Source organism: Culex quinquefasciatus, chromosome 3 (assembly GCF_015732765.1).
Source record: "Culex quinquefasciatus strain JHB chromosome 3, VPISU_Cqui_1.0_pri_paternal, whole genome shotgun sequence".
NCBI lineage: Eukaryota > Metazoa > Arthropoda > Insecta > Diptera > Culicidae > Culex > Culex quinquefasciatus.
The window spans coordinates 109,364,796-109,392,521 of record NC_051863.1 but is presented as its reverse complement, the minus strand read 5'-3'; the positions used below and the strand labels follow the sequence as shown (position 1 = coordinate 109,392,521).

General features: G+C 37.3%; 1 protein-coding gene across 3 annotated transcripts in view; it reads left to right on the top strand.

Moving 5' to 3' along the window:
• Nucleotides 1–3,892: 3,892 nt before the first annotated feature.
• The window catches only part of LOC6033474 (triple functional domain protein), a 142,378-nt gene continuing 118,544 nt past the window's right edge, over nucleotides 3,893–27,726 (top strand). The window contains exons 1-2 of one of the 3 annotated variants that reach the window (XM_038265374.1): nucleotides 3,893–4,024; nucleotides 11,938–12,672. In XM_038265374.1, coding sequence (XP_038121302.1) covers nucleotides 12,494–12,672 — 179 coding nt within the window. In that variant the 5' untranslated portion in view covers nucleotides 3,893–4,024; nucleotides 11,938–12,493. Of the gene's footprint in view, nucleotides 4,037–11,937; nucleotides 12,673–27,726 lie in introns of all 3 variants that reach the window. The other 2 variants (XM_038265375.1, XM_038265376.1) reach the window with 2 other exon arrangements.

Sequence of the window (27,726 nt, the reverse complement as noted above, 5' to 3'; positions counted from 1 at the left end):
AATTAAATGTCTTAACTTTTAATACGACTGTATAATTTCTTTCATTTTGACGTTCTCGTGTAACCGTATACGCCCAAGTTCCAGATGTAAACAAATACTTTGGTGGGTTAGTTGGGGCTGGTGAGTCTGGTGAGCAGCAGTAGAACGCCTTCGGAGGAGGGTGGTGCGTGTACGGGACGAGGTCGAGTGCCCGAAAAGGACAAGGCCAGCTTTCTGCAGGTTAGCGTGCATAAAGGAGAATGGGCAAATTTGGTCCAAGAATGTACACGAACGGGACCAACTTTTTTCGAAAGATCTCGGCGAGACATGAAAAAAAGTCTTCTGGACTAACTCTCTAAACCCCGGGGTTCAAAAGTTACATGCTGTTGAAGTTTGAGCATTTTTGGTTAAAATGTACAAAAAATCGAATTTTTGCTATTTCTAAAATTATTTATAAAATCTTACTTTCATTATGGATTTCGATTTTCTTGACTTCATTCGACGCGTATCAGCAAAAACTATGAGTTCTGATATGTCTTAGCATGATTGAAACATGATTTCTCTTGTTTTTATCCGTTTGAACCATTTGTGCAAGAGGCATCCCATAGAAACAAGTCGAAACTTCAAGGTTTTGAAACCGGATCCGACCCAGACTGCTTCAGTGAGTATGGAAGGCTTCAGTGCAATGTTGTAACAACTTATTGGGATGGTCTGAGTCATCCGAGAACTCCTTGGAGTTAAGACCGGTGAGTCTACCGCCGTAACAAGCAAGATGTCGGCGGTTTTGACCACGGATCATACCCGCATGGCTTCAGTGAGTATGGTAGACTACTATGCTGATTTGTTGGAGTGTCCTGGGTTCTCCTAAGACTCCCTGGAGTTAAGATCTGTGGGTCTACTACCGTAACAAGCAAAATGTCGACCGGTTTTGACAACGGAACATACCCGCATAGCTTCAGTGAGTGTGGTAGACTACTTTGCTAATGTGTTAGGATGTCCTGGGTCATCCAAGGACTTCCTGGAGTTATGATCTGTAGGTCTACGGCTGTTACAAGGACTCCCTGGAATGGTCCAGAACATCCCAATATAACAGCAATATTAATTTTTTTGAAATTAAATATGGCTTTATTGAACATTCTTATAATAATTACATTTCTTTTACATGATAAGTGGTATGGCCTAATGCTCTTCATCTTTGTTGTATTTTTCGTTTTATTATTAACTGATCACATTTATTTATTTGCTTGAAATTGTTTTACATTATTGCATTGAATTGAATACATTTGGGAAAAAAATCACTTTAACAGCTAATCCTAACCTAAAACTAAAAAAATAAATCCATTGAAATATTCAAAATCACTAGAACGAGTACACTACGAACTGTATTTTAAGATGAATGCTCCAAGAGTTCTTACTTGTTCCTGGCGAGTTTTGCACCCACGCAAAGTTGTTGTCATCTCGATGAAAATGTTCAGAAGTTCTTGTGGTGAAAACAGGTCACTACTGCCTTTACCCGTTGATGTTGGTTGGTTTTCCCTCGGTTGCTGACTGAAGCCTGGAGGTGTTGTATGCTCTGCAACTCTTTGCCGCTGATTCAACGGCAATGGCTGCAGATTTGGAACCACTCGAACAGATCCCGCTCCAGGTGACGCCAAAGCAGGAAAATCCACGTCCGTGAAAGTTGGTGGTGTTTTGCGACGATTTGGTTGGTGCCTCGTCGTCGCTTGCTGCCGAATTTTTACAAACTCAGCACGTTTTGGGCAGCTTCGATTCTTGGTAGAATGGTCGCCGCCGCAATTGAAGCATTTCGCTTCGATGTTCTCGTTGATTGTTTCGCAAGCTTGTGTTTTGTGCTCACCTCCGCAGGTTGCACAACGACTCTTGATGAAACAGTTCCTTCCACCATGTCCAAACTGCAAGCAGTTCGAACATTGCGTCACGTCACGGTGCACTGGACGATAACGTTCCCAAGTCACGATGATGTTGAAAATTGCCCGAACTGCTTTCAGCTCAGACGGCGTTGTCGATCCTTTCTCGAGATGAACCAGGTACAATTGATCACGATACTTGATGTCCTTGTTGTGTCTCGTCATCTTGAAGACTTCGATCACGTTCAACTTAAGAGTTTTGAGCTCTTCTTTCAGCACACTCACATCCATGTCGTACAGGCCTCGGAGGACCTGTTTCATGGGGCGTTTACCTGGATCGTCATGGCTGTAGTATTCAATCTTTGTGTTGTTCAGGAAATCCCGAACGTAGTTGTAATCCTTTCTGGTAGGTAGCAGAATTTTGAGTCCATCAGCACACAAGCGAATGGAAGCTCGTAAAGCACCAGATTTGATAAATCCGGTCAGCCACTTTCGCACCGAATCCGATGACGATGTTTTCACAAAAATGGGTGGCAACTTTTCCCGTCGTTCAAATTCTTCCTTCTCGCTCACGTCCACAGGGAGGGTAGCGAACTGGTTTCCAGACGGATTTTGAGCGTCCTTGCTCAAACTGCCTGGCTTTGCAGGTAGCGCTTCGGCATTCTTTAGCTTCTTCAAATCTGCCGATCCTGCTGGTGAGGACCGCCTCTTTTTCTTGCCGTGAGGCATTTTTGCACTTTTTAAGCACTTTTCAGGAGCTAAAATCCAGGAGTACCTTACTGAATGATGGTCCACAAAGGAATAACAGCAATACAGTCTGCCATACTCACTGAATCTTTGCGGTTATGATGCGCGGTTAAAAATCATCAACCTTTTTCTTGTTACAGTGACCCAAATATCTAAACTCCAGGGAGTCCTAGGATGACCAAAGACATCCCAAGACATTAACAAAGCAGTCTACCAAACTGTCTGAAGCTATGCGTGTATGTTCCGGGGTCAAAAAACCGACGACCTCTTGCTTGTTACAGCTGTAGCTCCACAGATCATAACTCCAGGGAGTCCTTGGATGACCCAAGACATCCTAACACATTAGCAAAGTAGTCTACCGCACTCACTGAAGCTATGCGGGTATGTTCCGTTGTCAAAACCGGTCGACATTTGGATTGTTACGGTAGTAGACCCACAGATCTTAACTCCAGGGAGTCCTAGGAGAACCCAGGACACTCCAACACATCAGCATAGTAGTCTACCATACTCACTGAAGCCATGCGGGTTTGATCCGTGGTCAAAAACCGCCGACATCTTGCTTGTTACGGCGGTAGACTCACCGGTCTTAACTCCAAGGTGTTCTCGGATGACTCAGACCATCCCAATAAGTTGTTACAACATTGCACTGAAGCCTTCCATACTCACTGAAGCAGTCTGGGTCGGATCCGGTTTCAAAACCTTGAAGTTTCGACTTGTTTCTATGGGATGCCTCTTGCACAAATGGTTCAAACGGATAAAAACAAGAGAAATCATGTTTCAATCATGCTAAGACATATCAGAACTCATAGTTTTTGCTGATACGCGTCGAATGAAGTCAAGAAAATCGAAATCCATAATGAAACAGAGATTTTATAAATGATTTTAGAAATAGCAAAAAATCGATTTTTTGTACATTTTAACCAAAAATGCTCAAACTTCAACAGCATGTAACTTTTGAACCCCGGGGTTTAGAGAGTTGGTCCAGAAGACTTTTTTTCATGTCTCGCCGAGATCTTTCGAACAAAGTTGGTCCCGTTCGTGTACATCCTTGGACCAGCTCCCATACAAATTTGCCCATTCTCCTTTAAAAATAAAAACCTAGAGTTTTTTTAAAGGTCCTATATATAAGCTAATGTATTAAAAAATTTTAGCAGACCATTTAAAAAAATCTAGAAACTCATTCCTGAGTAAGTCTGGTTTCGACAAATTTCGAGTAAAAATAACTCAGAAATGCGTTACTCGCAACGAGCGTGTACAGAACTGTCCCGCATCACACGCACACAGAGACGCGTGAAAAAAGAAGAAGAAAGAAGAAGCGAGTTTTAGAGCAGAGCCAGAGTGTGGATGGTAAATTTCACCTCGTCGTCTGCCCAAAATTGGATTATTCTGTGCAAAATTGTGCTTAAAAGTGTGTAATTTCAAGTTGTGGCGTAAGTTTAGTGGTCCGTGCGTGTGATTTCGATAAAATTCGTCGGTTTCGTGTGCGTTTTGGGGGTGAAAATTGTCACGAAAAAATCGGCTCACCGCGACTCGACGGGGAAAAAAGAGTTTTTTTGCTGCACCCCACTCCGCCACCACCACACTTCCCCCTGTTGGTGTGCTTGGCCAGCCACCCACCCGCCGCCGCCTCCGTCGTCGCCCGTTTGTCCGTCCAGCCCTCTTCTTCTCTTCAGTTTTGATGTTGGTTCTGCTGCTGCTTCTGCTCTTCATTTATTATTTTGGCTGAGGAGTCGTGCTTGGTTGTCTGTGTGCCGTGTTGTGTTTACTAGGGTGGACCGCGAGGTGAAAAGTGGATTAAATTTTGGTGAAGTAAAATGTCAAAGTAGCTATGCCGTGAAATGAATGGCGGTGAATAACGTTGTTCATGTTGGTTTAGTCAATAGTTACTAGAAATTGAATGATGAGTTTTGTAAATGAAGATAAAATCGTGCAAAATTGTAAGCATTTTAAGTACTATGTGTGTGATACGTGTTTGGGAAGTTCAATTTCAGTAGAAGATTAAGATTTTAAACATTCTAGGTACTTGAAGTTCTATTCCATGTTAGGAAGCGCTTTTTTCGGTATAATTTTTTGCATTACTGGTACTTGAAGTTCACGTCGGCGTTCGATAAGCATACTTTTGTTTGAGAAGGTCTAAGCATTTTAAGGTCGTAGATGGTGTCATTCTTTCATGACTGCCAATTATGGATTTGTGTACGTATAGAGCAAAAAAAAAAAAAAAAGAAAATTTATATTTACTATTGCTTCTACAAACAATACGTAGAATAGTAGCATTCAACCTTCTAATGCCCAAACTTTCTTTTCGAAAAAAATCCCGTTTTCAGGTTTTTTTTATGCAAAAACGGACCTGGCAAAAGAAACCGAAAAGCTACGATATCCTACATGTTGAAGGAAATATCGGTACTCGGTAGACAAGCTACTACTTACGATTAGAATTCTCGCGCCAATATTCGAAACTCAACTTGACAACTTGTCGACTTGCCGACGAAGCGTCGAAAATCAATGCAGTGTGATTTTTGGCGATTTTTCCGATTAATATTCATGCTGTATCGTCTTATTTACGAAGATGAAAATGTCGTCCAGCCATAAAGTAAAGCCTATACCATTCTTTAGGAAGAAAGGCAAAAAGTAAATCGTTCTAAAAATTGATCGGGGTTGCCGATAGATGTCAAATTTGTTTCAGATGCTCACTCATGGTCTGAACTATGAATGTAGGAAGAAATTTCGGATAAAATTAGAAACGAAAAATGTTGGCGAAGGTCAACAGTTACCTTTTTTTTAGGATTTTTTTTTCTTATGGTAGGTTAAACAATTTTGTCCCACCCGTGTAAATCAATCGGACTGCGCACTGGACTCACAATCCAGATGTCACTGGTTTGAATCCCGCGGCGGGCGCTCTAAAATTCTTTGTGTAAATATGAGTATTCGGCGCCGTCGCTCCATGCCATACTTTCATACACTTAGGAGCCCAGGGCAGCGAAGTCCTTGTAGATAAAAAGGAAGACACTAGTGTTTGGTACTAGCAATGGTGGCCGACAGCTATAAAGTCAACTTCGTTTTCGTAGGTTAATCTAATGGCTCTAACTCCAGAACCAAATTATGAATCTCGATGAAAATTCGGGAGGTTGTAGAGCTCGAAAATGCAATTTTGAGAAGAATAAATGATTTGTAAATGAAAAAATACCATATTTTCATTTGATACTGTGTAATTCGTTTAAAAGTCTTGCCACATCCGGAAACAGATGGATGTTTCTAAATTCGACCTTAAAATATTCCGGGTTCAGCACACCAGCTTTCAAATGCAATTGGAACAATCAAAATCGAAAATAGGGGAGCCGAGGATTTCGCGACACCAAATTTTACCACACACGGACATCACTGGAACTCCACGAAATTTATTTTCTCAAAATTCGAGGGTTGGAGATAGACGAGTTCTGTGAAGGTGAATCGATAGAGCGTCAAAAATCGATGCAGTGTGATTTTTTGGCGGATTTTCCGATTAAAATGCATGCTGAATCGTCATATTTACGAAGATGAAAATGATGTCCAGCCTTGAAGTCAAACCTATACCTTTCTTTATTAAGAAAGGCAAAACATATCCGTAAATAAGAATCGACAATAATAATTCTGATACTGACTCTCTCGTTGTCGATATTGAAGGGATCGTCATGAGCGGGAGTTATCAAATTATAGAATGAAAAATGTACATCGAGAAGTCCACTTTATTTTGAACAGACTTTTTCTTCTCGAATTCAGGTCCTAGGTACATTTAAAATTAGCCAAATTTAAAAAAAATACTCTGAACTAAAAGATAAATTTCAATTATTTGATTGAAATATTTAAAATGGCCATGCACAGAAACGAATAACTATAACATATTCTGCGATTTTTTTTCTAAATCACGCGGACATTTAAATATGGCACCAGATAGAAGTTGTATTCCCTTCTATACTCAATACCCTTTGATGGCACCATCTGTTTTAGTTTCTTACTAAGTTTCCTTACTCGATTTTAGAAAGTCATATTCGATAAAGCCAAAAAGATCAAAGATCTGACAACAAAATTTGAAATATTTACTATTTTTGTAAAATGTTAAAGGTAGGGTTGAGCATTGTAAGCTTTAAAAAAATGTTCAAAAGCTATACTGTCCCCCTAAAGCCACCCTAGCGCTGAACAACAACGGCTGGATGGAATCGGAACGTGACGACGAGGAGACGGGAGTCGATGACGACGACGACTGAGGCACTTTGGTTGGCCTGGTGTTGGTAGCTCTGGTAGCGCGCTCCAGTAACTCTCACTCCGCTTGTGGGGCCACCAGCAGTGTGCAGGAAAACCTCCTCTCAAGAAACTCCGGTGTGGTGTGTGCTAGTCGTTTTCCGGAAGTGCCTCGGCGGGGCGGTGGTTCTGTGACCGGTTCCAATCCGATCCATCGCCGGTACTTAATTGAATTCAATAAACGCAAAATGGAAGATGTGCTGCAGCGGAAAAAGTACGACCTGCTTGGAGCTGTGTTCGTCTGGCCAGAGCCAGTGTGAGGGAAAAGGAAAAATTCCGTAAAGTGATTCGAAATAGCAGAGCAAAAAAAAAAATATCATAAATTTCAACTGAAGTGGACGGTTTACGTTATTAGAGGAGCGAGGTTCTTGGCTCCTCCTTGGGATAGTGAGAAAGCAAAGTCGCTGTGTGTTTGTTTGTGTATTTGTGTGTGTGTGTCTCTGCGAAGACGGAAACACGGTTTTCAATTCGATTCTGGCAATCGAAATCGTGGTGTACAATATGCTAAGGGGGAGAAGAACCTACGACGGATTCCGGTGGTGTTGTCCGATTACGAAATATTCGCATCAACGCTCGGAGGAAGTGATTTGCTTTGATAGAAAACAGTTTCATGTTTAAACACCAGCCAGCGCACACACAGTTTGACGAATAGTCAAAATAATAACAAAAAAAAGCTGTCAGTGTCGGGGGTCGATTCGGAAAACCGGCAATTGCGGGCTTGCGAAAAAAAGCAGCAAGTTGTGTGCGACACACGAAGAGAGCAGAAAAAAGATATCGATTTCACATTTACGTACAGTTGTTGTGGTGGTGGCGCTTCGCTGCGACTAATTGAAGAAGCGAACGAACGAACGAAACCTAGAATCTGTTTGGCGTACATAGTGGAAAATTGGAAGCAATTGCAAAATAGTGAATCAGGTGTAGGAAAACAGATTTTACAGAAGGAATCATGTAAAGAGGGTTTCAATGCTATCGAAAGTGCATCTTGCTGTTATATTACAATAAGGCAGAAGATTCGTCTTCGCGTGCAGTGTAAATCGCGCAAGATTAAGTGCGCTGGAGTTTAAGCTTTGACTTGACGACTTGATGATCTTTCGAGCGAGAATGTACCGGGACTTCGAATGTGATGTTCAGTATATTGATGCCTCTGTGCTCTGTTATGCTAACCAGATTAACCCAGCAAGTTTAATACAAGAGAGCCCAGAGGCATCGATATGATTCTGTATAAACCAAAAATTAAATGGAAAAACTGAAACAATAAGACATAAAACACTCAAATGAATATATCTCCGGAAATATTTTGTGGAAAAGCCCAAGCTTCTGAATGACTTGGCCTTGAAAATTTGATTCTTTGAATTTTTACTTTTAACTGTCGAAAACTGCGAATCCAGAAGGCTTCATCCATAAAATACGTCACGCTAAAATCAGCCAAAATTTACCCCCCCTCTCCCTTTGTCACGCTTTTAGTATAAGTTATAACATGCAATGTCACACTTGCTCTGACCCCCTCCTAAAGCCTAAAACAAATGTTCGCCACACACAAATTAAAAAAAAAATGGGTTTAATGAGCGGTTTTCAAATGATATGACTCCGTTCATTTAGCTGATTTGCACTATTTAGCAACAAATTTTGTAAAACATTTGTTAGAAATTAACTTGCTCACTTCCTATTGAGCTATTTATCATTAAGTTTCAGTTAAAAACGCTTTTTTATGAGCTGTAATTTATCGTCAAAGTGTTGATATGCCAACACTAGAAGCAAGTCTAGCAAAAAAGCGAGTAAAAAAATCAAAATTTTATTAGAATAATAAGTAATTTAACAGCCCATTTGCATTACTTGTGTAGCAAATTGTACAGATTTAATAGTTTAAAAAATTTGCAAAAAAATAAGATAAATATTCTTGATCCTAAAATAACTGCTCAAACTATGTTTTGTGAGATTAAATTACAGCTTGTATTAAGGGAGCTACCCGGTGTCTTGGTTATTCGAGCTGTTATGTGTTATGTTCTTTGCTTTACTGGTCATGTCGGTAACATAACCACCTACTGGTTTGCTGGTTTGAATTGGAAAACTGTCATTTGTGTCATAGTTTAGCCACACCAGGGTTCACAAAATTTGTTACAACTCAAAACTGATTTCTTACCATAGAAATAAACACACAAAAAAATTGCCGCAAAAATATAAAGTTGGAAATATGTCTAAAGCTCTTAGCAAATGTAAATCAAAATGCTTAGCCACATAATTATACAAAGCTTCCTCAATTTTATAAAAAAGAATAAAACAATACAAGTGATGATTAGTCATTAGTATTTCGTTTTGTTTAAGCTTCATACATGCACAATACTAAGCACAATAGCATAATAACATTCCAGCGTCACGAAATTTTTATTTGCACTATGTCTCGTAAGATATCAAAACCATTCCAAAACTTAAATGTTATCACAGATTCTGGTTGGAAATTGCATTTTCCCAAGTAGTGACTATGGAAAACACATTTGCAACGGAGTGAGAAATAGCGAAATGTCGACCCTTATTGGTTTCTCACAGATTGATAACTCATGTTCTAGTAATGATAAATATTTGTCATTGTTTATCCACCGTCGGTTGATGACTGGACCATTGAAAAAAACGACTAAATATTTAAAATATTCGACCTATCAGCCAACACGTGACGTTTTTGTCGCTGGAGAATGTGTCAAATGTATTTTTGGAGTTTTTGAGATCTGTAGGTAGTCGGTTCCTTCGCGCACTACAGGTTTGCCATATCATCAAACTTAAATACTCGTCGGATAGGTCTATTGAATGCCTATTCATGCACACAGAAAACACACAGAAAAAAGATGGAAATACTCATCAGGGAATGATGGCAGATTTTGCGTCAAAAAATGTATAATATTGCATCAGATTTTGGTGAATTTTCATCAGGTTCACATTTTTACATATGTTTTATGTAATATTACTCAAAAAAGGTGTATTATTCAATATATCAAATTTTGAACGTTCCAAAATTAGACTTTTTTTCTCTATGAATTGGGCTGTCATTTTACAACCCAAAAAATCGAATCGGCTTAAACCGAGTGATATTGTTGCAAAAAGAGGATTTTTTCAGCACGAGTCGTACATTTATCCAATGAGGTTCACCGAGTTGCTATTCGATTCTGTTGTGATTCGTAAAGAAAAGTAGGCTATTTCGTCGTTCAAGAATGACAGAAAAAGTAAGTAGTTTCACGACGGAATTGCAAAAAGTTATCATTCTTGAACGACGAAATAGCCTACTTTTCTGTACCAAAAATAACAGAATCGAATGGCAACACTTTTCAAAATAAATGCTGAAAAGTTCTACTTTTCAGCACTCAAATGGGTGCTGAAAAGTTGAACTTTTCAGCTCTTGTTTCGAAAAGTAACACTTTTCAACATTTTTTGATTTAAACGATTTATCGACAAAATACATGAAAATTTGACATAAAATTTCACTCAGTGTGTGTTTTTTGGAATTGCAAAAAATGTTGTATGGAACTCGTTGCAAAACTTGATTTTTCAGCACTCTTATTTATCCAACTCGGTGAACCTCGTTGGATAAATGTACGACTCGTGCTGAAAAAATCCTCTTTTTGCAACTTATTGCATAAACTACTATTTTGCAATTCCGTCGTGAAACTACTCACTTTTCCTGTCATTCTTGAACGACGAAATAGCCTACTTTTCTGTACCAAAAATAACAGAATCGAATAGCCACACTTTTCAAAATAAATGCTGAAAAGTTCTACTTTTCAGCACTCAAATGGGTGCTGAAAAGTTGAACTTTTCAGCACTTGTTTCGAAAAGTAACACTTTTCAACATTTTTTTTTATTTAAACGATTTATTGACAAAATACATGAAAATTTTACATAAAATTTCACTCAGTGTGTGTTTTTTGGAATTGCTAAAAATGTTGTATGGAACTAGTTGATTTTTTCAGCACTCTTCGTATTTATCCAACTCGGTGAAACTCGTGCTGAAAAAATCCTCTTTTTGCAACTTGTTGCATAAACTACTATTTCAAACTTACATCTTCAAGCCATAAAAGTTTGTTACCGATAATTAACTTTGTTAATTATCGGATAGGTTTTCACATTTATATTCAACGTTGTAAAGAATAATATTCCAGAAATAACTTGATTCACGTTCTGACAGTGTTGCTAGATTGTCAAAACTTTCCTTGGTTTGAATGGTAATTTTAAAAATGTTTGAACACGATATCTTTCGCACACAAATCAATTTTTAGCATAACTTTTGGACTATAAATTTTAATATGAATTTAACGGATTCCGAGCTGAATTGAATGATACCAACCCGGCAAAAATAAGTAATGTCAGCTTTGAGGAAATCAGGCACACATCCTTACCTAATATAATATTAATGATTGCCGCAGTATATTCGAGCATCCCCACGCTGGCTAACCCTAATCAAAGGGGCCAGGCCTACTGCATTGCATTAACCGCAGAGAGCATTCTGTGAACGGAACACATTTCACAGAATCTACAGGGGAGGAAGATGCGTGGCCATACCGTACCGAACTCTCCGGAGAGATTATCAGGTACACATCCCTACACAAACACGAACATAAATTTGTTCAGTTTTTGATTTCAGTGGATTTGATCTAAGTAAATTTTTGCTCAATTTCCAAACAGTCAATCCTTGTTTTGTGATTTGTCTTTTCCTGCTCCAAATCGGACCAATACCACGACGTTCATTGCTGCACAATTGCGGAAGTTGTGCGCGCGGGTTCATTACTCGAAATCCATAAAAGCCTACATTAGAGGCACTCTTCGCTCTTGTGTCTATGTACTCTCGATTGGTCGTCGCAAAGTCTCTATGGTGCTGTTTTTTGGCATTGTACCGAGAGCACACTATGCTCGTTATGCTGGCTGCTCACAATTAAAACAGTGTACAAATGGATTTTGAGGCTCAGGGTCGAGGTCAGGATAAATTCGTGGTTGTTTTTGCTATAAGATCGTATTTTGTAATTGCTTCCAAAGTTTCACTAACGTTTGAAAATGGTTTTATTGATCAATCCTCTATCGTTTTCAGTGTAGTAAAAAAAAATCTATTGTGTGAATATCGTAGTGTTTAATCGTGAAGACTTGTATCCTGGATCGGAATTCGAGCGTCGTTAGACACTAGAAAGCGGCGAAGAATTATGAGTAATTTAAAATCTGCCGGCGTTCCGCGATTCCCTTTCCCGGCAGTCGCCGCGAATCCAGCGGCTCGCATTAATTGTGGCTTTTGTTGTTATTATTAAATGAGTGTGTAATAAAAATCGAAACTAAACGAGATGCCAACCGGCGATGCCTCTCGTCGTCGTGCCCGTGGCAGCGCAGTGTGATTGAGGCGAAAAGAGTGTGTGTGTGTGGGAGTCCGGTTCCAAAGTCCGGCGCTCGGCAGTGTCCGAGGGGGCGCCCAGGGAAGTAAATCCAATTATTATTGAACAGAAGAAGAGAATCAAACTCGAAACTTGTTGCGAATTGGCCGCAAACCGACCGCGAGACATCACTGTGCAAGTGAAAGTGCGCGAAGAATAAAAAAAAAACGAAACGAAACGATCGGCGAACGGTCGGAACAGGTTGGAACCAGAGCGGCGGTGGTCATGGACGGCGTTCGGGCGTTGGACATTCTGCCGCTGCTGCAGGAACGCTTCGCGCTGCTGTCCGGTGGCCGGGATAACCGCGGCGGACCGATCATCTGTTTCCCGGCCACCACCAAGCGCGAACGGGTCAAGCCCGAGGACATCAAGCGGGTGGTCAGCTACCTCATCGGGATACCGAGGTGAGTGCGGGATAGTTTTGTATTCAAGTTCACTGATCATTCGAAAGTGTCCCAATTGTCAAAGTCCAAAGACCAACAAGACACCAATCATTTGCAAAAAAAAAGTTTAGTTTTCAAATCATCTAAACTCAACTCATCTTGAGCGTATACCTACAAGTTGTATATTCTTTTCAAGAAAAACTTGATTAATTGTCGTTTATGCAACAAGTTGCAAAAAGAGGATTTTTTCAGCACGAATCGTACATTTATCCAAAAAATGTACATTAATCTAAAAAAAATGTTGAAAAGTACAACTTTTCCTAACAAGTGCATGCATTTCAGTACTGAAAAGTAGAACTTTTCAGCATTTATTTTGAAAAGGGTTACTATTCGATTCTGTTATTTTTGATAGAGCAAAGTAGGCTGTTTCGTCGTTCGAGAATGACAGGAAAAGTCAGTAGTTTCTCGACGGAATTGCAAAATAGTAGTTTAAGCAACAAGTTGCAAAAAGAGGATTTTTTCAGCACGAGTCGTACATTTATCCAACGAGGTTCACCGAGTTGGATAAATACGAAGAGTGCTGAAAAAATCAAGTTTTGCAACGAGTTCCATACAACATTTTTTGCAATTACGAAAAACACATACTGAGTGAAATTTTATGTCAAATTTTCATGTATTTTGTCAATAAATCGTTTAAATAAAAAAAAAAATTTGAAAAGTGTTACTTTTCGAAACAAGTGCTGAAAAGTTCAACTTATCAGCACCCATTTGAGTGCTGAAAATTAGAACTTTTCAGCATTTATTTTGAAAAGTGTTGCTATTCGATTCTGTTATTTTTGGTACAGAAAAGTAGGCTATTTCGTCGTTCAAGAATGACAGGAAAAGTAAGTAGTTTCACGACGGAATTGCAAATAAATATATTTTTACACGAATTCTTTAACAACTTTTACGGCTTAAAATTTCAAAAGCTTTTTTTCAATGTTCTACATTTTTACACTTCACATGATGTCATACTTACTCACAGAGGCGTCGCGTCCACCTGTTCAACCTGTTCATAGGATAGGTGATCATTTTGCTGTATAATAATAGAGCAATTCCAGCTCAGATCGGGTATTTTTCTGGTACTTTTGTACCCGACCCTCTCTGATTTCAATGAAACTTTTTAGACATGTTGTCCGAGGCCTATATAAGCCATTTTTGTGTATGTGGAGCCAATAGTACTCGAAAATAACATTTGAGAAGGGCGTAAGGTATTTAAATATTTTTGTATTTTGTAATTTAAAAATGTTTATATCTCGAAGCCGTTGCATCGTACCAAAAAGTGGTCAAAGACAAACTTGTAGGAAATTGGACGGGCTTTCTGAAAAAAAATACACTGAAAGAAAAATACACGCCACTTCCATGAAATTTTTCAATTTTTAAGTTAAAAAGTTAAACTTGAAGGTGACGTCACGATTTTCTTTCGTTCAAAATTTTTCCAGGTTTCTACCACACTGAAAAAAATATACCAATCTCAGTTATAAGCAATGTAATTAAGGTCATATCTGAAAGCCCATACATCCTATTCAAATGCTGTCAAAGGCAAACTTATAGGAAATTGGACGAGCTTTCTGGCAAAAATATTTTCGAGATTGAAAAATCAAGTCTGTCATTTAGAAATTGCAAAAAACCATCAAAAAACCTAATTTTTCAACATTTTTTTTTTAAAACCACTGTATCTTCCCAAGGATTGGACATAGGACAATCGTCAATATGGAGACTTTATGTAAAATTATCTGGGAAATCGATTCCCACTATCGGTTTTTGAAAATTTTGACGTTTAGACCTTTTTCAAAACAGTTTTAGTAAATGATTTTTGTATTTTTTTGGGAGACCATCCTGCATTTTTCGTGAGTTTTTTTGTAACATTTTAGGCTATTTCCTCAAAAATTTTGAACGAAAAAAATCGTGACGCCACCTTCAAGTTTAACTTTTAAACTTAAAAATTGAAAAATCTCATGGAAGTGGCGTGTATTTTTCTTTCAGTGTATTTTTTTTTCTTCAGAAAGCCCGTCCAACCAATTTCCTACAGGTTTGTCTTTGACCACTTTTTAATGCGATGCAACGGCTTCGAGATATAGTCATTTTTAAATTACAAAATACAAAAATATTTAAATAGCTTACACCCTTCTCAAATGTTATTTTCGAGTACAATTGGCTCCACATACACAAAATGGCTTTTATAGGCCCCGGACAACATGTCTAAAAAGTTTCATTGAAATCGGAGAGGGTCGGGTACAAAAGTACCAGAAAAATACCCGATTTGAGCTGGAATTGCTCAATATTGATTAGCTTTTTTTTGAACGTTCAATAATATAATTGTACGAACATTTCTGGAGTTTTTTTTGAAAAGGTCCAATAAACCAAATTTCCAGTTTTTGCTTTTTGGGTGTTTTTGAAACTGCCTTGAGTCAGGGGTATTAAAAACACCCAAAAAGCAAAAACTGAAAATTTGGTTTATTGGACCTTTCAAAAAAAAAAAAACTCTAGATTTGAACTCGTCTCGGAGTCAAGTCGCAGAATGAAAAATTTAATACACCGCGCACTGCAAAATCTCCCAAACAGCAGCCAACCTATCCTAAATTCTGTTAGGAAGGCTTGCCATACAACGCATTCGCCGAATACATTCAAAGGTCTCTTATTCGTACACGGCGGACTAGTGTAGTGTGCGACGCTTAAACTGTGCAGAGCTGACACAAAACAGGCGCGTTGAGCGCGCCACCCCCAAAAAGAGCGAGAGAGCAAAAAATTGGTCGAGCCGCCGCCAGAAACAAGCGTCGCTCTCTCCATATTTTGCTCCCTCATTTGCTCTTTCTCTATTCCCGCTCTTTTCGAGGGTGGCGCTCGACGCGCCCGTCCTGTGTCAGCTCTGCACAGTTTGAGCGTCGCACACTACACTAGTCCGCCGTGTACAAATAAGAGACCTTTGAATGTATTCAGCGAATGCGTTGTATGGGAAGCCGTCCTAACAGAATTTTGGACAGGTTGGCTGCTGCTTGGGAGATTTTGCAGTGCACGGTGTATTTTCATTCTACGTTCTATGCTATGATTCCGTTTGGCGTGTTCATGGTTCTGAGACGAGTTCGCATGGTCGTACAATAATAATATTTTTGGACATTTTTTTCTAACAAATAAGTAAAGAGTGTGTATCTCCAACGAATTGATCAACATTACATCAACACTTTGTCGCTAGATTCCAGCTTATAAAAAGTGTTTTTTTTAAACAAAATCAAGAAATAAATCGCCGACTAGTACGGCCGCTGCAAAAAAAAAGTTTTCCCTTGACTAAGGCCAAAGCCGAGGGGGCGGTGCATATAACAAAGAGTTGAAATTACCGGGATTTTAACATTTCAATGAAAAAAAAATGTAAATCATTATTTTTAAATGAAAATCTAAGTTTTTTTGGCTTAATTTCACTTAAATTTAGAAAAAAATTATAATACTGGTTGAATCATCCTAAAAATTATTATCAATGCCGATTGATTTCAGATGATTGTAAGTTTTTTTTACATCGAAGTTTTGATTTTTTTTACAGTTTTCGAACCAATTTTGAAAGGGGAAGCGACATAAACTTGAACAAATATTTAAAACGGCCTAAGTAAGTTAGCAAGTTTTGCAAAATCAATGGATTCAATCAGACTTGCCCAACCTTTTGGACTTTTGTAATGTATTGGCGGGCCGAAAATAATGTTTGATAAAAAAAAAAACAATAAAACATACTATAGAGAAGTGTTGTACTTAACATTCATATTTTTTAATTTTAAGATAGAAAGACAAATAAGCCAAAGTTTTTTTTGATTTATTTAAGCTTTGAATTGTGAAAAAAATGTATTGAAATTGGGTTTGGCAATTTCAATGAAATACTATGATAAAAAAATTGCTTATATTTTTTATGGTTTGAAAATACAAAAACACTTTTTGCGGTGCTGTGCATTATAGCTCCAATATTTTTCAAAATACATAATATATCATGCAGATTTCAATAAATTTTTCTTCGTTTTTTTTAAATATTGAAGTTTATGAAAAAATACACATATGCTCTTTGATTTTTAGAGATTTTTTAAAAAAATTGAGAAATTTTTGTAACGATCTCTATTTTCAGACGGATCAGTTGCTTACATTTTTTTTCCTATTTCAAGCACAATTGTATCCCTGGCAGCGATGGAATAATCATCATCAAAAGAAAATCTTTGGAAGTTCATCAAGACAAAAAATCCGAAGAGAGCATGGTTCTCCTCTCTCGTGCACGAATGATTGGTAAAGGGAATCTAAAAAAATCATCATCTTGATTATTCGGCGGAACATCTTTTTCCCTACTACACTTGCATGTGTAAAGTTACAAGTCGAAAAATAAACTGTCACTTTTTGTAGATGGGCAATGAGTGTAAACAAAGCGAAATAAATAATTTTAAGTGGAAATTCACAAAAAAATCATCAACAGATTGATTTTTTGGAGAAGTTTAGGAGCGATTTTCTTTTGCGTGATTTGCCGCCTCTCTCTTTCGCGGATGAAGAAAGTTCGCAAGCGAAATTGATTTTTTTGCGATTATTCCATCCCTGATCCCTGGAAATTTAACCTGAAACAAAAAACACATTTATTTATTGCAACCATGTTTAACTCATTCTTTAGAAATATATATTTTTTCCATGCTATAAAAAAAAAAACGATTTTAAGGAAACGGAGTAAAACTGTTTGAAATTATATTCAGTTTTTTTCTGCATATTCAATCCATGTTTTGCATATACTTTAATTTAAATTTAAATTTTTGCACTGTTGTTTAGTGCATTTTTGAACACTCTTTTTAATTGAAATGTTTAACCCATTTTTTTTTCAATTTTTTTTATTGGTCTTGTATTTAAGAAGGATTTTATTTTGAACAGGTATTCAAAATGGCCACACGTCGCCTCTGCTTACTCAAGATTTCATCGCCATTTTTCCAATATAGATAGGCGTTTTAATAACATGATCTACGATTTCAACAAACAGTATCTATGGATAAACCAATTGGTATAAACATAATCTGATTATTCATCGTAGCCCACAGTTGATCGTGTTTCACGATGAAAGACTGCCAAAAATGAAAATAAAATAACTTGGATCATCAGTTTTAAGTTTAGAGACCCACGGCCATCAGTGAGGAGACATTAGAGGGACAGGAAGAACCCGCACACGAATGAACCGCACAAAGCACAGACACAGGGAACGAATCTCAAGCCTCCCTTTTGTTGCCCACTTACACAGTTCCCACGAAATCGTTCGTTGTGAGCGTTTTAACGCCAGTCCGTTGCCTGAGTGGTCCCAAGAAGGCAAGGTTCGGTGGATTGTCTGTCACATCCGATTGGACGGGTTGGACACCGAAAATGAATAACCGCGGCTTAGTGATCGATGCCCTCGATTTAGTGCTTTGATTGGCTATGAAATTTATCGGAGACCTCATTACCTGGATCTTTTGAGGGGATATAATTAAGATATAAATGAATAGAGGGAATATTATGAGTGTTTTTTTATTGACTATAAATTAAAGAGATGGATGTAATTTTCATCACATTATAAAACATTTTACCTAAAAATGAAATGCCTGCTCATAAAACAATTTGATTCATTTTCCAATTGCTCGATACCAGCTTTAAAAAGAAATCTGAATTTTACTCAAGATCTCATAACATAAGACCGTGTTGCCAGATCTACAATATCGTTAATTCCGTGGAAACATTTTTCAAATACATTAGTTCATTGAGTTAGTAACTCATTCCAACATCTCTGTGCACTCTCTTCAGGGTTGTTTGAATTCTCCATCGATTTACACCTTTATTTGGAAGTTGCCCAAAATATTTCTTCCTTCCATCGATCGTGGCCGGCGGCGCAAAGGCTCTTTGCTGTACTAACTGGCCATTTCCCCCCCCCCCCCGTTCTCCTCTCCCTGGATGCTGCGTTTTTGAGTCGGTCCCAACACACGGTCCACAGTGATTTGATTTCTCTTCCCCTTTGTCAGTCGTTTGATGGCTCTGTGGATGAAATTCTTCAAAACTCGAGAGCTGGGGGCCGTCTCTTGCTGGTATTTGTACGTATACATTGATTTTTGGTGGAATACCCCAGAGGCATTTCTTGCGAAACCGGCAAGCAAAAGCAACAGGTAGAGTTTATCGACCAGTTGAACTTAAATCTTGTGATCCCGAAGTGATTTGTTTTCTGAATTGATAGCTTAGAACAAAAAATTCCCTTTTATTTATCTGAAACAGGGTTGCGAATGAGCGAGCGCTCACGGAAAGCGTGCTCGCTCCAGCTGGAGCGTGAGTTTTTATCAGGTAGCTCGTGCTCGCTCACGCTCACCGGAGCGTTTTGCGCTCACGTGAGCTGGTGAGCCAAAGTAGGTAGTTGTTTTTCCTGTTGAAGCATCTGCCTGTTTGAAACGAAGTTTCTAGAACTATCTCAGCACAGGCAGCAAAAAAACAAGAAAGTGGTCAAACAAACAAAAGTAAGCAATAAAATGGATGTAGTCGGCGAACCCAAATATACGTTCTATTTAAATTCAGAATTAGCCAAGGGGTAGAATGATTTACTCTTGAGTGTGCTAACAAAGAGCTAACTCATTCTTAATGTGAAAAATCATTGACGTGAAGAGGTGCACTGATATGTATAAAAATTGAATTAATTGACAAATGTTTATTTTAAGTTGTTAGAATCCGGAGTTTTGACTCAAGGTGGTTTTAAAAACACCAAAAAAATAAAATTTGTTTTATTGAACCTTTATAAAAAACAGCAGTGAGCTTTATAAAAGTAATAACCATCCCTCATATTCGGATCATTTTAGAGAATGTCCACATTCAAAAAATCATTAATTGAATCTGTAATTGAATATTTTCAGAGGCTTGGTAGCGGAAGTGTTAGATATAATTTTCTTGACGGAAGAGGAACCACCCTTTATGTGCTAAAACGTAACAATGACAATTTAAATTATTTCATTCAAATGGGTTATTTCAAACACTAGCAATTTGGAGGCTTTTTGTAAAAAGATAAATGTTTCAACAATTTTACCCTATTTTCTAGAATGAGAAAGATTAACTTAATAAAAATGATCATCCGTTTCCAAGCACTGAACGATTTATTAAATGGTATGACTTTTGTTTAATGGTTGCTCATTCTGATCCGCACGCTGGAATGGTAGCCAACAAACTGTTTAGGTACATAAAACAGTTTAATTTTATATTTTAATCAACCAAGCATATAACATAGAATCAAACTTACCCCAGCATAAATCTTCTTGAATTATTTCAGGGTAATTCTCTACCAACTCACACGAAATCGGGAAAAGTTGCCCCGACCCCTCTTCGATTTGCGTGAAACTTTGTCCTAAGGGGTAACTTTTGTCCCTGATCACGAATCCGAGGTCCGTTTTTTGATATCTCGTGACGGAGGGGCGGTACGACCCCTTCCATTTTTGAACATGCGAAAAAAGAGGTGTTTTTCAATAATTTGCAGCCTGAAACGGTGATGAGAAAGAAATTTGGCATCAAAGGGACTTTTATGTAAAATTAGACGCCCGATTTGATGACGTACTCAGAATTCCGAAAAAACGTATTTTTCATCGAAAAAAACAATAAAAAAGTTTTAAAAATTCTCCCATTTTCCGTTACTCGACTGTAAAAAATTTTGGAACATGTCATTTTATGGGAAATTTAATGTACTTTTCGAATCTACATTGTCCCAGAAGGGTCATTTTTTCATTTAGAACAAAATTTTTCATTTTAAAATTTCGTGTTTTTCTAACTTTGCAGGGTTATTTTTTAGAGTGTAACAATGTTCTACAAAGTTGTAGAGCAGACAATTACAAAAATTTTGATATATAGACATTAGGGTTTGCTTATAAACATCACAAGTTATCGCGATTTTACGAAAAAAGTTTTGAAAAAGTTACTTTTGCGTTTCTCTTTGTTTCGTCGTCCGTGTCTGTCGCGGGTGACCATGAACAGCCATGATCGATGACGACCAACTTTTTTAAAACTTTTTTTCGTAAAATCGTGATAACTTGTGATGTTTATAAGCAAACCCCTTATGTTTATATATCAAAATTTTTGTAATTGTCTGCTCTACAACTTTGTAGAACATTGTTACACTCTAAAAAATAACCCTGCAAAGTTAGAAAAAACACGAAATTTTAAAATGAAAAATTTTGTTCTAAATGAAAAAATGACCCTTCTGGGACAATGTAGATTTGAAAAGTACATTAAATTTCCCATAAAATGACATGTTCCAAAATTTTACAGTCGAGTAACGGAAAATGGGAGAATTTTAAAACTTTTAGTGTTTTTCGATGAAAATACGTTTTCGGAATTCTGATTACGCCATCAAATCGGGCGTCTAATTTTACATAAAAGTCCCTTTGACACCAAATTTCTATCTCATCACCGTTTCAGGCTGCAAATTATTGAAAAACACCTCTTTTTTCGCATGTGCAAAAATGGAAGGGGTCGTACCGCCCCTCCGTCACGAGATATCAAAAAACGGACCTCGGATTCGTGATCAGGGACAAAAGTTACCCCTTAGGACAAAGTTTCACGCAAATCGAAGAGGGGTCGGGGCAACTGCTGTGTGAGTTGGCGGAGAATTACCCTTCATTGTTTTTTAAGTTTTTATAAGGATTACAGTCCTTTTTGTTCACGCGCTCATACCCTTCCTTTGTTTCCACTGACATGCTGCGCCTTAAGTACAAAATCTAACTAAGATTGAAAAACAAAAAAACTGTCTCAAAAAGTAAAACGATTCGCGATACTTCCAAAGTGAGCGCTCCGTGAGCGAAAAATGAGCGCGAGCGCGAGCGTGGGGCAAACGCGAGCTGCAAAAATCGGAGCAAACGTGAGCGCGGGCAAACGTGAGCTAGCTCGCGCAGCGCTCCTCCTCACGAATGAGCGAAAAGTGAGCGCTCACGAGCGCGTGAGCGCGTGAGGAACGCAACACTGATCTGAAATAATGATTTTTGAGCACATCAACACTTTTGTGCATTCATTTCATAACAAAAACTCAAAATGGGAACAATGAACTTCTTCTCACAATTACTCTTCTATACCATGACTGATGGTAGCAAACGCCCGGCGAAGAATATCTACTTGTCTTGTCCTTAACTACCATCAGAGACTACAATTCAAGACAAAACACTGATTCACGCTTTTATGCTCTTATTCAAAATCACTATTTTTTTTTCGATTTTGTTCTCTTGTCCCAAAACATTTCTTTTTATGTTTTGTGTTTTTCCGTCATATTTTTTTTCGACTTTCTAAAAAAAAAAAAAAACAAAACATATGTGTTTGCACTTATTTTGTTTTTTAATGTTTGTTTGTTTGATTTAGTTTCCAATCATAAACAATGCCATAATTTATTATTTTTCAATCCCTTTTCTAGTTTTCACATTTTTGGCCAAACCCGCAAACATGCTTTGAAAATTATTAGGTTGGTAAAATTCTTCAAACGTAAGGTTTACAAAAAGCTTGGTTTTCAGATAACCTCAAGTGGTCAAAAACTAAATTTGGAAACTAGATTCTACAAAGTGTACAAGTGACCCCTCCCACTAACATTTACATACAAGATAATTACTGTTAGCTTTAAGTAAAATGTGATTACAAAAGCCGACTCGGTCCTAACCAGGTCCCAGTACCGAAAGGGACCTAATAAAAAAAAGTTTATGAAAAAAAGTGTACAAGGCGCAAGACTAAACAAATCCGATGTTTTTCTAATTCATTATGTGAGGAAGGCATCAATTCCAGAGTTTGTATACAGCAATTCCCCATGAAAACAGCATAGAAAAAACAAAAGTGCTCGGATCGGATTTTTGTAATTGTAAGACGCAACATTTGGTACCCATACGTTTATCGCTGAAATTTTAAAGTTATCGCAGTTTTAGTGAAAAAAGTTGATTTTTTGCCGATTTCAGTCAGCACGGATTTTATTTTCAAAAAATCATATCTCGGAATCTTCCATTTTTTAGTATGTTACGTAAAAATGTCCGTGGAATCTGATAAAAATATTTCCAGACTTAGGCTCTTTGGTCCAGACACCGTCAAAACGGCATTTTAAAGTTTCATGTGCGCTTTTAATATGTAGGCTAGATTTTTGAAAAAAGTGGTTTTTGCTAAAATCGACGAAAATGGCAATTTTTAGGACTACCCTAACACGGCGTAGGTCCCCTAATGGCAGAAAAAAAATAAAATAAAATACAGGGCTAATTATTTCGGCCAGGGAACACTCAGAAAAATGTTTTTTTTTTCTATGCTGTTTTCGTGGGGATTTGCTGTATGTGTATGTGTTTTTTTTTGTTTTTTTTTTCGCTAAAATGTTTTTTTTTTTCGTAAAATCGCGATAACTCGTGATGTTTAGAAGCAAATTCCTTATGTTTATATATCAAATTTTTGTTATTGTCTGCTCTACAACTTTGTAAAACGTTGTTACACTCTAAAAAATAACCCTGCAAAGTTAAAAAAAAACACGAAATTTTAAAATGATTTTTTTTTTCTAAATGAAAATATGACTTCTGGGTCAATGTAGATTCGAAAAGTACATTAAATTTCCCATAAAATAACATGTTCCAAAAATTTTCACAGTCGAGTAACGGAAAATGGCAGAGTTTTTAAAACTCTCAGTGTTTTTTCGTTGAAAAATACGTTTTTTCGGATTTCTGAGTACGTCATCAAATCGGGCGTCTAATTTTACATAAAAGTCTCTTTGATCCAAATTTCTATCTTATCACCGTTTAAGGCTGCAAATTATTGAAAAACATCTCTTTTTCGAATGCTCAAAAATGAAAGGGGTCGTACCGCCCCTCCGTCGCGAGATATCAAAAAACGGACCTCGGATTCGTGATCAGGGACAAAAGTTAACCCTTTAAAAAGCAATTTTTTGTGAATTTTATCAGCTCTGTGAAAATATTTTTTTCCAAAAATGGGCAAACATAGACTTTTTTTAATGATTAAATTGCGACCTAAAAATAACTTCAACTTGAAAACGATGCACTTTACAAAATTTTACTACTTCTTTATGTATAATTTGATTTTAAACAAAAAAAAAATCGGAAACATGTTTTGATTTTTTTTCCTATTTTTAATCATTGCTTGGTCAAAGATTTTTGCCCTTTCTTGAAATTATCTGAAAAGGTGGCATTTTATTTTCTCTAAAACTCACAATAAATATTGTTTTCAATCAAATTAATTTTTAATGACAAAAGTGATTTGAAAAAATCACCATATTGATTAAAAATATTAAAATTATTAAAAAGTGCATAATTGACAAAGGGAGCGCGTGGTCGTGGAAATGTTCGGAGTGAAAAGTGAGTGAAGGGAGGAGGAGATTGGCAGCGCACACGCCTTGCAGGAATATTCGTGTTTCGAGCGTATTTTTTTTGCCAGTGATTAGTGTTAATTGTATTGCCTAATTGTTTTGTGATTTTAAAAGCCCTTTCTATATCATCGTTGATCAGAAGGTACGGCGTCGGGTAAATTGTGTAATAATTTTTTAAATAATGTGTTAAACTTTCACGGTGAAAAACTCATTTCTTTTGGATCGTTTATCGAAAGACACGCTGACATTTAGGATAGACCATTAGCGCGCGTTTTGGATTTTTTTTTATTCCATTGTGAGTAGCGGGATCTCGCGATTACTCTGCAAAGTGTTTTTCGGAGCCTTTTATTTGATATTTTATTTTTCATACGTCCTTTTTTTAATTATATAATGCATTCCAACTGGCAGTTTTAGTATTAACTCATCAAACTATCGATTTTATGAAGAGTAAAACGTATTTTATTTTCTATTTTTGAAATTTGCTCGCGTTATCTAAATTGTACAAACATCAAAAATATACTGATAAGTCCAGCCCATAGCACTACTGCTCGGTTAGCACGTGTTCGTTAAAAAAATCTTTTTAAATAATCAGTTATTTATCTTTCCGCAGCCGGCTGTCTAAGATTTAAAATTTTCAACCGATAAAAAAATGCTCATGGTCACATCACTGCCACTCGTGAATCCTGACCTCATACCCATCTACTAACCCCCTCAAATCTCACGTCGGAGATGCAGTCGATTGGGCGGTCTCTATCACTCAAGTATCGGACTAACATTCCCATCCACTTCCCCGTGACCCTACCACTGGTCCTGGCCGGCGCCGGTATTGATTAGCATGATAGGGGCCTTTGAGAAGTTGCGAAGCGAGGAAAGATAGCGCCCACTTATCTTCCACGGCTCGTGAATGTAACTTATGGAGGTCCTGGTCAATAACGAAGTAGCAACTGCTTATGCTTATGCTTAAATTGATTAAAATTATTAAATAATGTTCATTAAATAATGTCTTTGCTCAAAATTTCTCAAATGTTTGTGGTCTTAATTATTCGTCTATGCCGCCCCTATGGAAACATTTGCACACCCAACAGTCGTCGATCGCTTCAGGGGATTTAAATCCGGAAACGACGTTATAGACTGCTATCTCAGTCATTTACTGTAATGATGTATGTAGGTACATTTTGTTTTTGGAAAAGAAGTATAGTTTCTGCAAAGCAATACTATTTTTATGACGAGCGTTCTTGCGAAGTCATGTTTTGAAATTTTCTATGTTTCATAAATTGCTTCAAAACATGGTTTTTTCAGCTAGTTTCTTTCTTGTCTTGCTACAATTGCAACTCCCTCAAGAAAAGTTCCTCGATCCCTTCAACGTGAATGGGCCCAACTCTGCACATTTTTATGTTCGCATTCTTTTTGCGCTTCACCGCGCCATGTAAAGAAAACGCTCGCATTTTTTTCTTTATTTTTTCCATTTTTGTTTTACTTTTTTTTTTGTTTCAATTTTTGCAAGTCAAGTGTGGCTCGCGGGGGGCGCTTCGTTATGAAAGCCATCGGCATGTGTGTGTGTATAATTGATATTCACCTCCTCTGCTGCTACCATATGATTCAACGGACCGGCGAAAGAAAGTGACGTTGGACGTCGGAAAAGCGAAATGCGGCGCAGGCACCAGGGACGACGATCGAGAGAAGGAGAAAGGAGAGTGTTTTGATTGGGGCGTTACTTGCAACGCAATGCGGGCCAACACGAGTCTTTTTTTGCGAGGGGAGGAACAATGAGGAAGTGCATTTGAAATGGAGCGATCGATTGACTCGGTTTTGGAGCGATTTAAAAAAATTGTCAAATTACGATTTTGTGTATGTGTAATGCATACACCTCTGAAACATCTGTAAAATTACATATATTCACGTGTAATTTTACATTTTCCACATAACTTTACGTAAAATTACAACGGAAACTAAGTATTATTCATAAATAAAAAATTTCTACCTTTCAAAATTAATCTTTGTTTTACTTTGTGTCCGATAAGTTTGTTGTGTTTTGATTTTGTGATTTCCAAAAGTAAATGTTTTGCCTTCCTCACCTCGAAAAATGAACTTCTTAATTCGACCTCGTAGACCCACCTTCATGTATACCTATCGACTCAGAATCAAATTCTGAACAAATGTCTGTGCGTGTGTCTGGATGTGAGTCCGTGCACCGAAAAATATGCACTCGATTATATCCGGACTGACTGTACCGATTTGAACCGTTTTGGTCTCATTCGATTCGTCTTGGGGTCCCATAAGACCCTAGTTAATATCATAACGTTTAGTAAAGCACCTCAAAAGTTATGCTAAAAAAACGATTCTGGCTAAAGTTTGAAAGATTGTAAAAAGGGTGGTTTTTGTAACAAGCCCCGTCTGATCATACATTTTTAGAAAGGTATTTCAAAGACCTTTCTAATGAGCTCAAAACATTGAAGATCTGATAGCCCTATCAAAAGTTAAGAGCACTTAAGTGTCATTTGTACTCATTTTAGAGGCCGGATCTCAAATATTTTGATGAAAAATTTGTCCGGGTCCATCGTTCGACCCGTCGTTAGTTAGATAATCAAAAGACCTTTCAAATGAGCCTAAACATCGAAGATCTGACAACCCTATCCAATGTTATTAGCACTTAAGTGTTATTTACACACTTTTTGGAGGCCGGATCTCAAATATTTTGATAAAAACGTTCTCCGGATCTATCATGCGACCTGTCGTTGAATAGGTAATTAAAAGACCTTTTCAACGAGTTCAAAAGATTCAAGATCTGGTAACCCTATCAAAAGTTATAAGCACATAAGTGCCCTGAATTTTGAAGATCTGACTACCCAATCCGCCCTTTTGTATCAACTTTGGATAGCATTACCCTCTAAATGTGAGGAAGGCACCAACCTGGATTAAGTAACGTTTTTCTTTAAACATCGGTTGACCATAAACCAAAATATTTTAACTCAAACGATTCATCGAAGTCAACACAGAAACACAGAGAAATGATTGTAATTTTACTTCTGGGAATGGTGACTGATTTTGCGTAATGAAAACTTCAGTTTCTGTTGAATTTCCGTTTTTGCACATAATTTTAGATAAAATCACAAAGAAGTAATATTTAACAATACAATTTCCAAACTTTTGAAAATTCAACTTTTTTTATACTATGAAGGATAAAGCAAATGTTGTAACTTTATTAATTTATGTTTTTTTTAACATTGGATAACAATTATGAACAGTTTCGATTTAGTGTGGTGACTGTATTGATCTGTGAAAATATACTTTGGTTTGTATTTTTTTACATTTTCTGACTGGCTGAAAACATGTAATTAAAATCAAATAATTTTTTGAATGAAATATTATCTCATTTACAGAATTAAAAGGATCGTCTGATACAAATTAAACTTTTCCATAATTTCTCTGCCGGCCAGTGAGTGTTGGCTTAGTTCAAAATATATAAATCTGACTGGTGATAAAAATAAAAGTAAGACTATCTTCAGAATCTTCTTTCATTTGTTATCTTTTTCATGTCCTTGGAAACTATAATCATAATCTTTAGAGATTTGGGCACACGGCAGTATTTTTTAAGAATTTGAAACAGAAACATTATTGCACACATCTTATTCAAGGTGAAATCAAAAAAGGGAAAGCACCAAAGAAATGAAACAGAATTTGTCAGCAGCTCAAATGAGCTTTCCATCCCA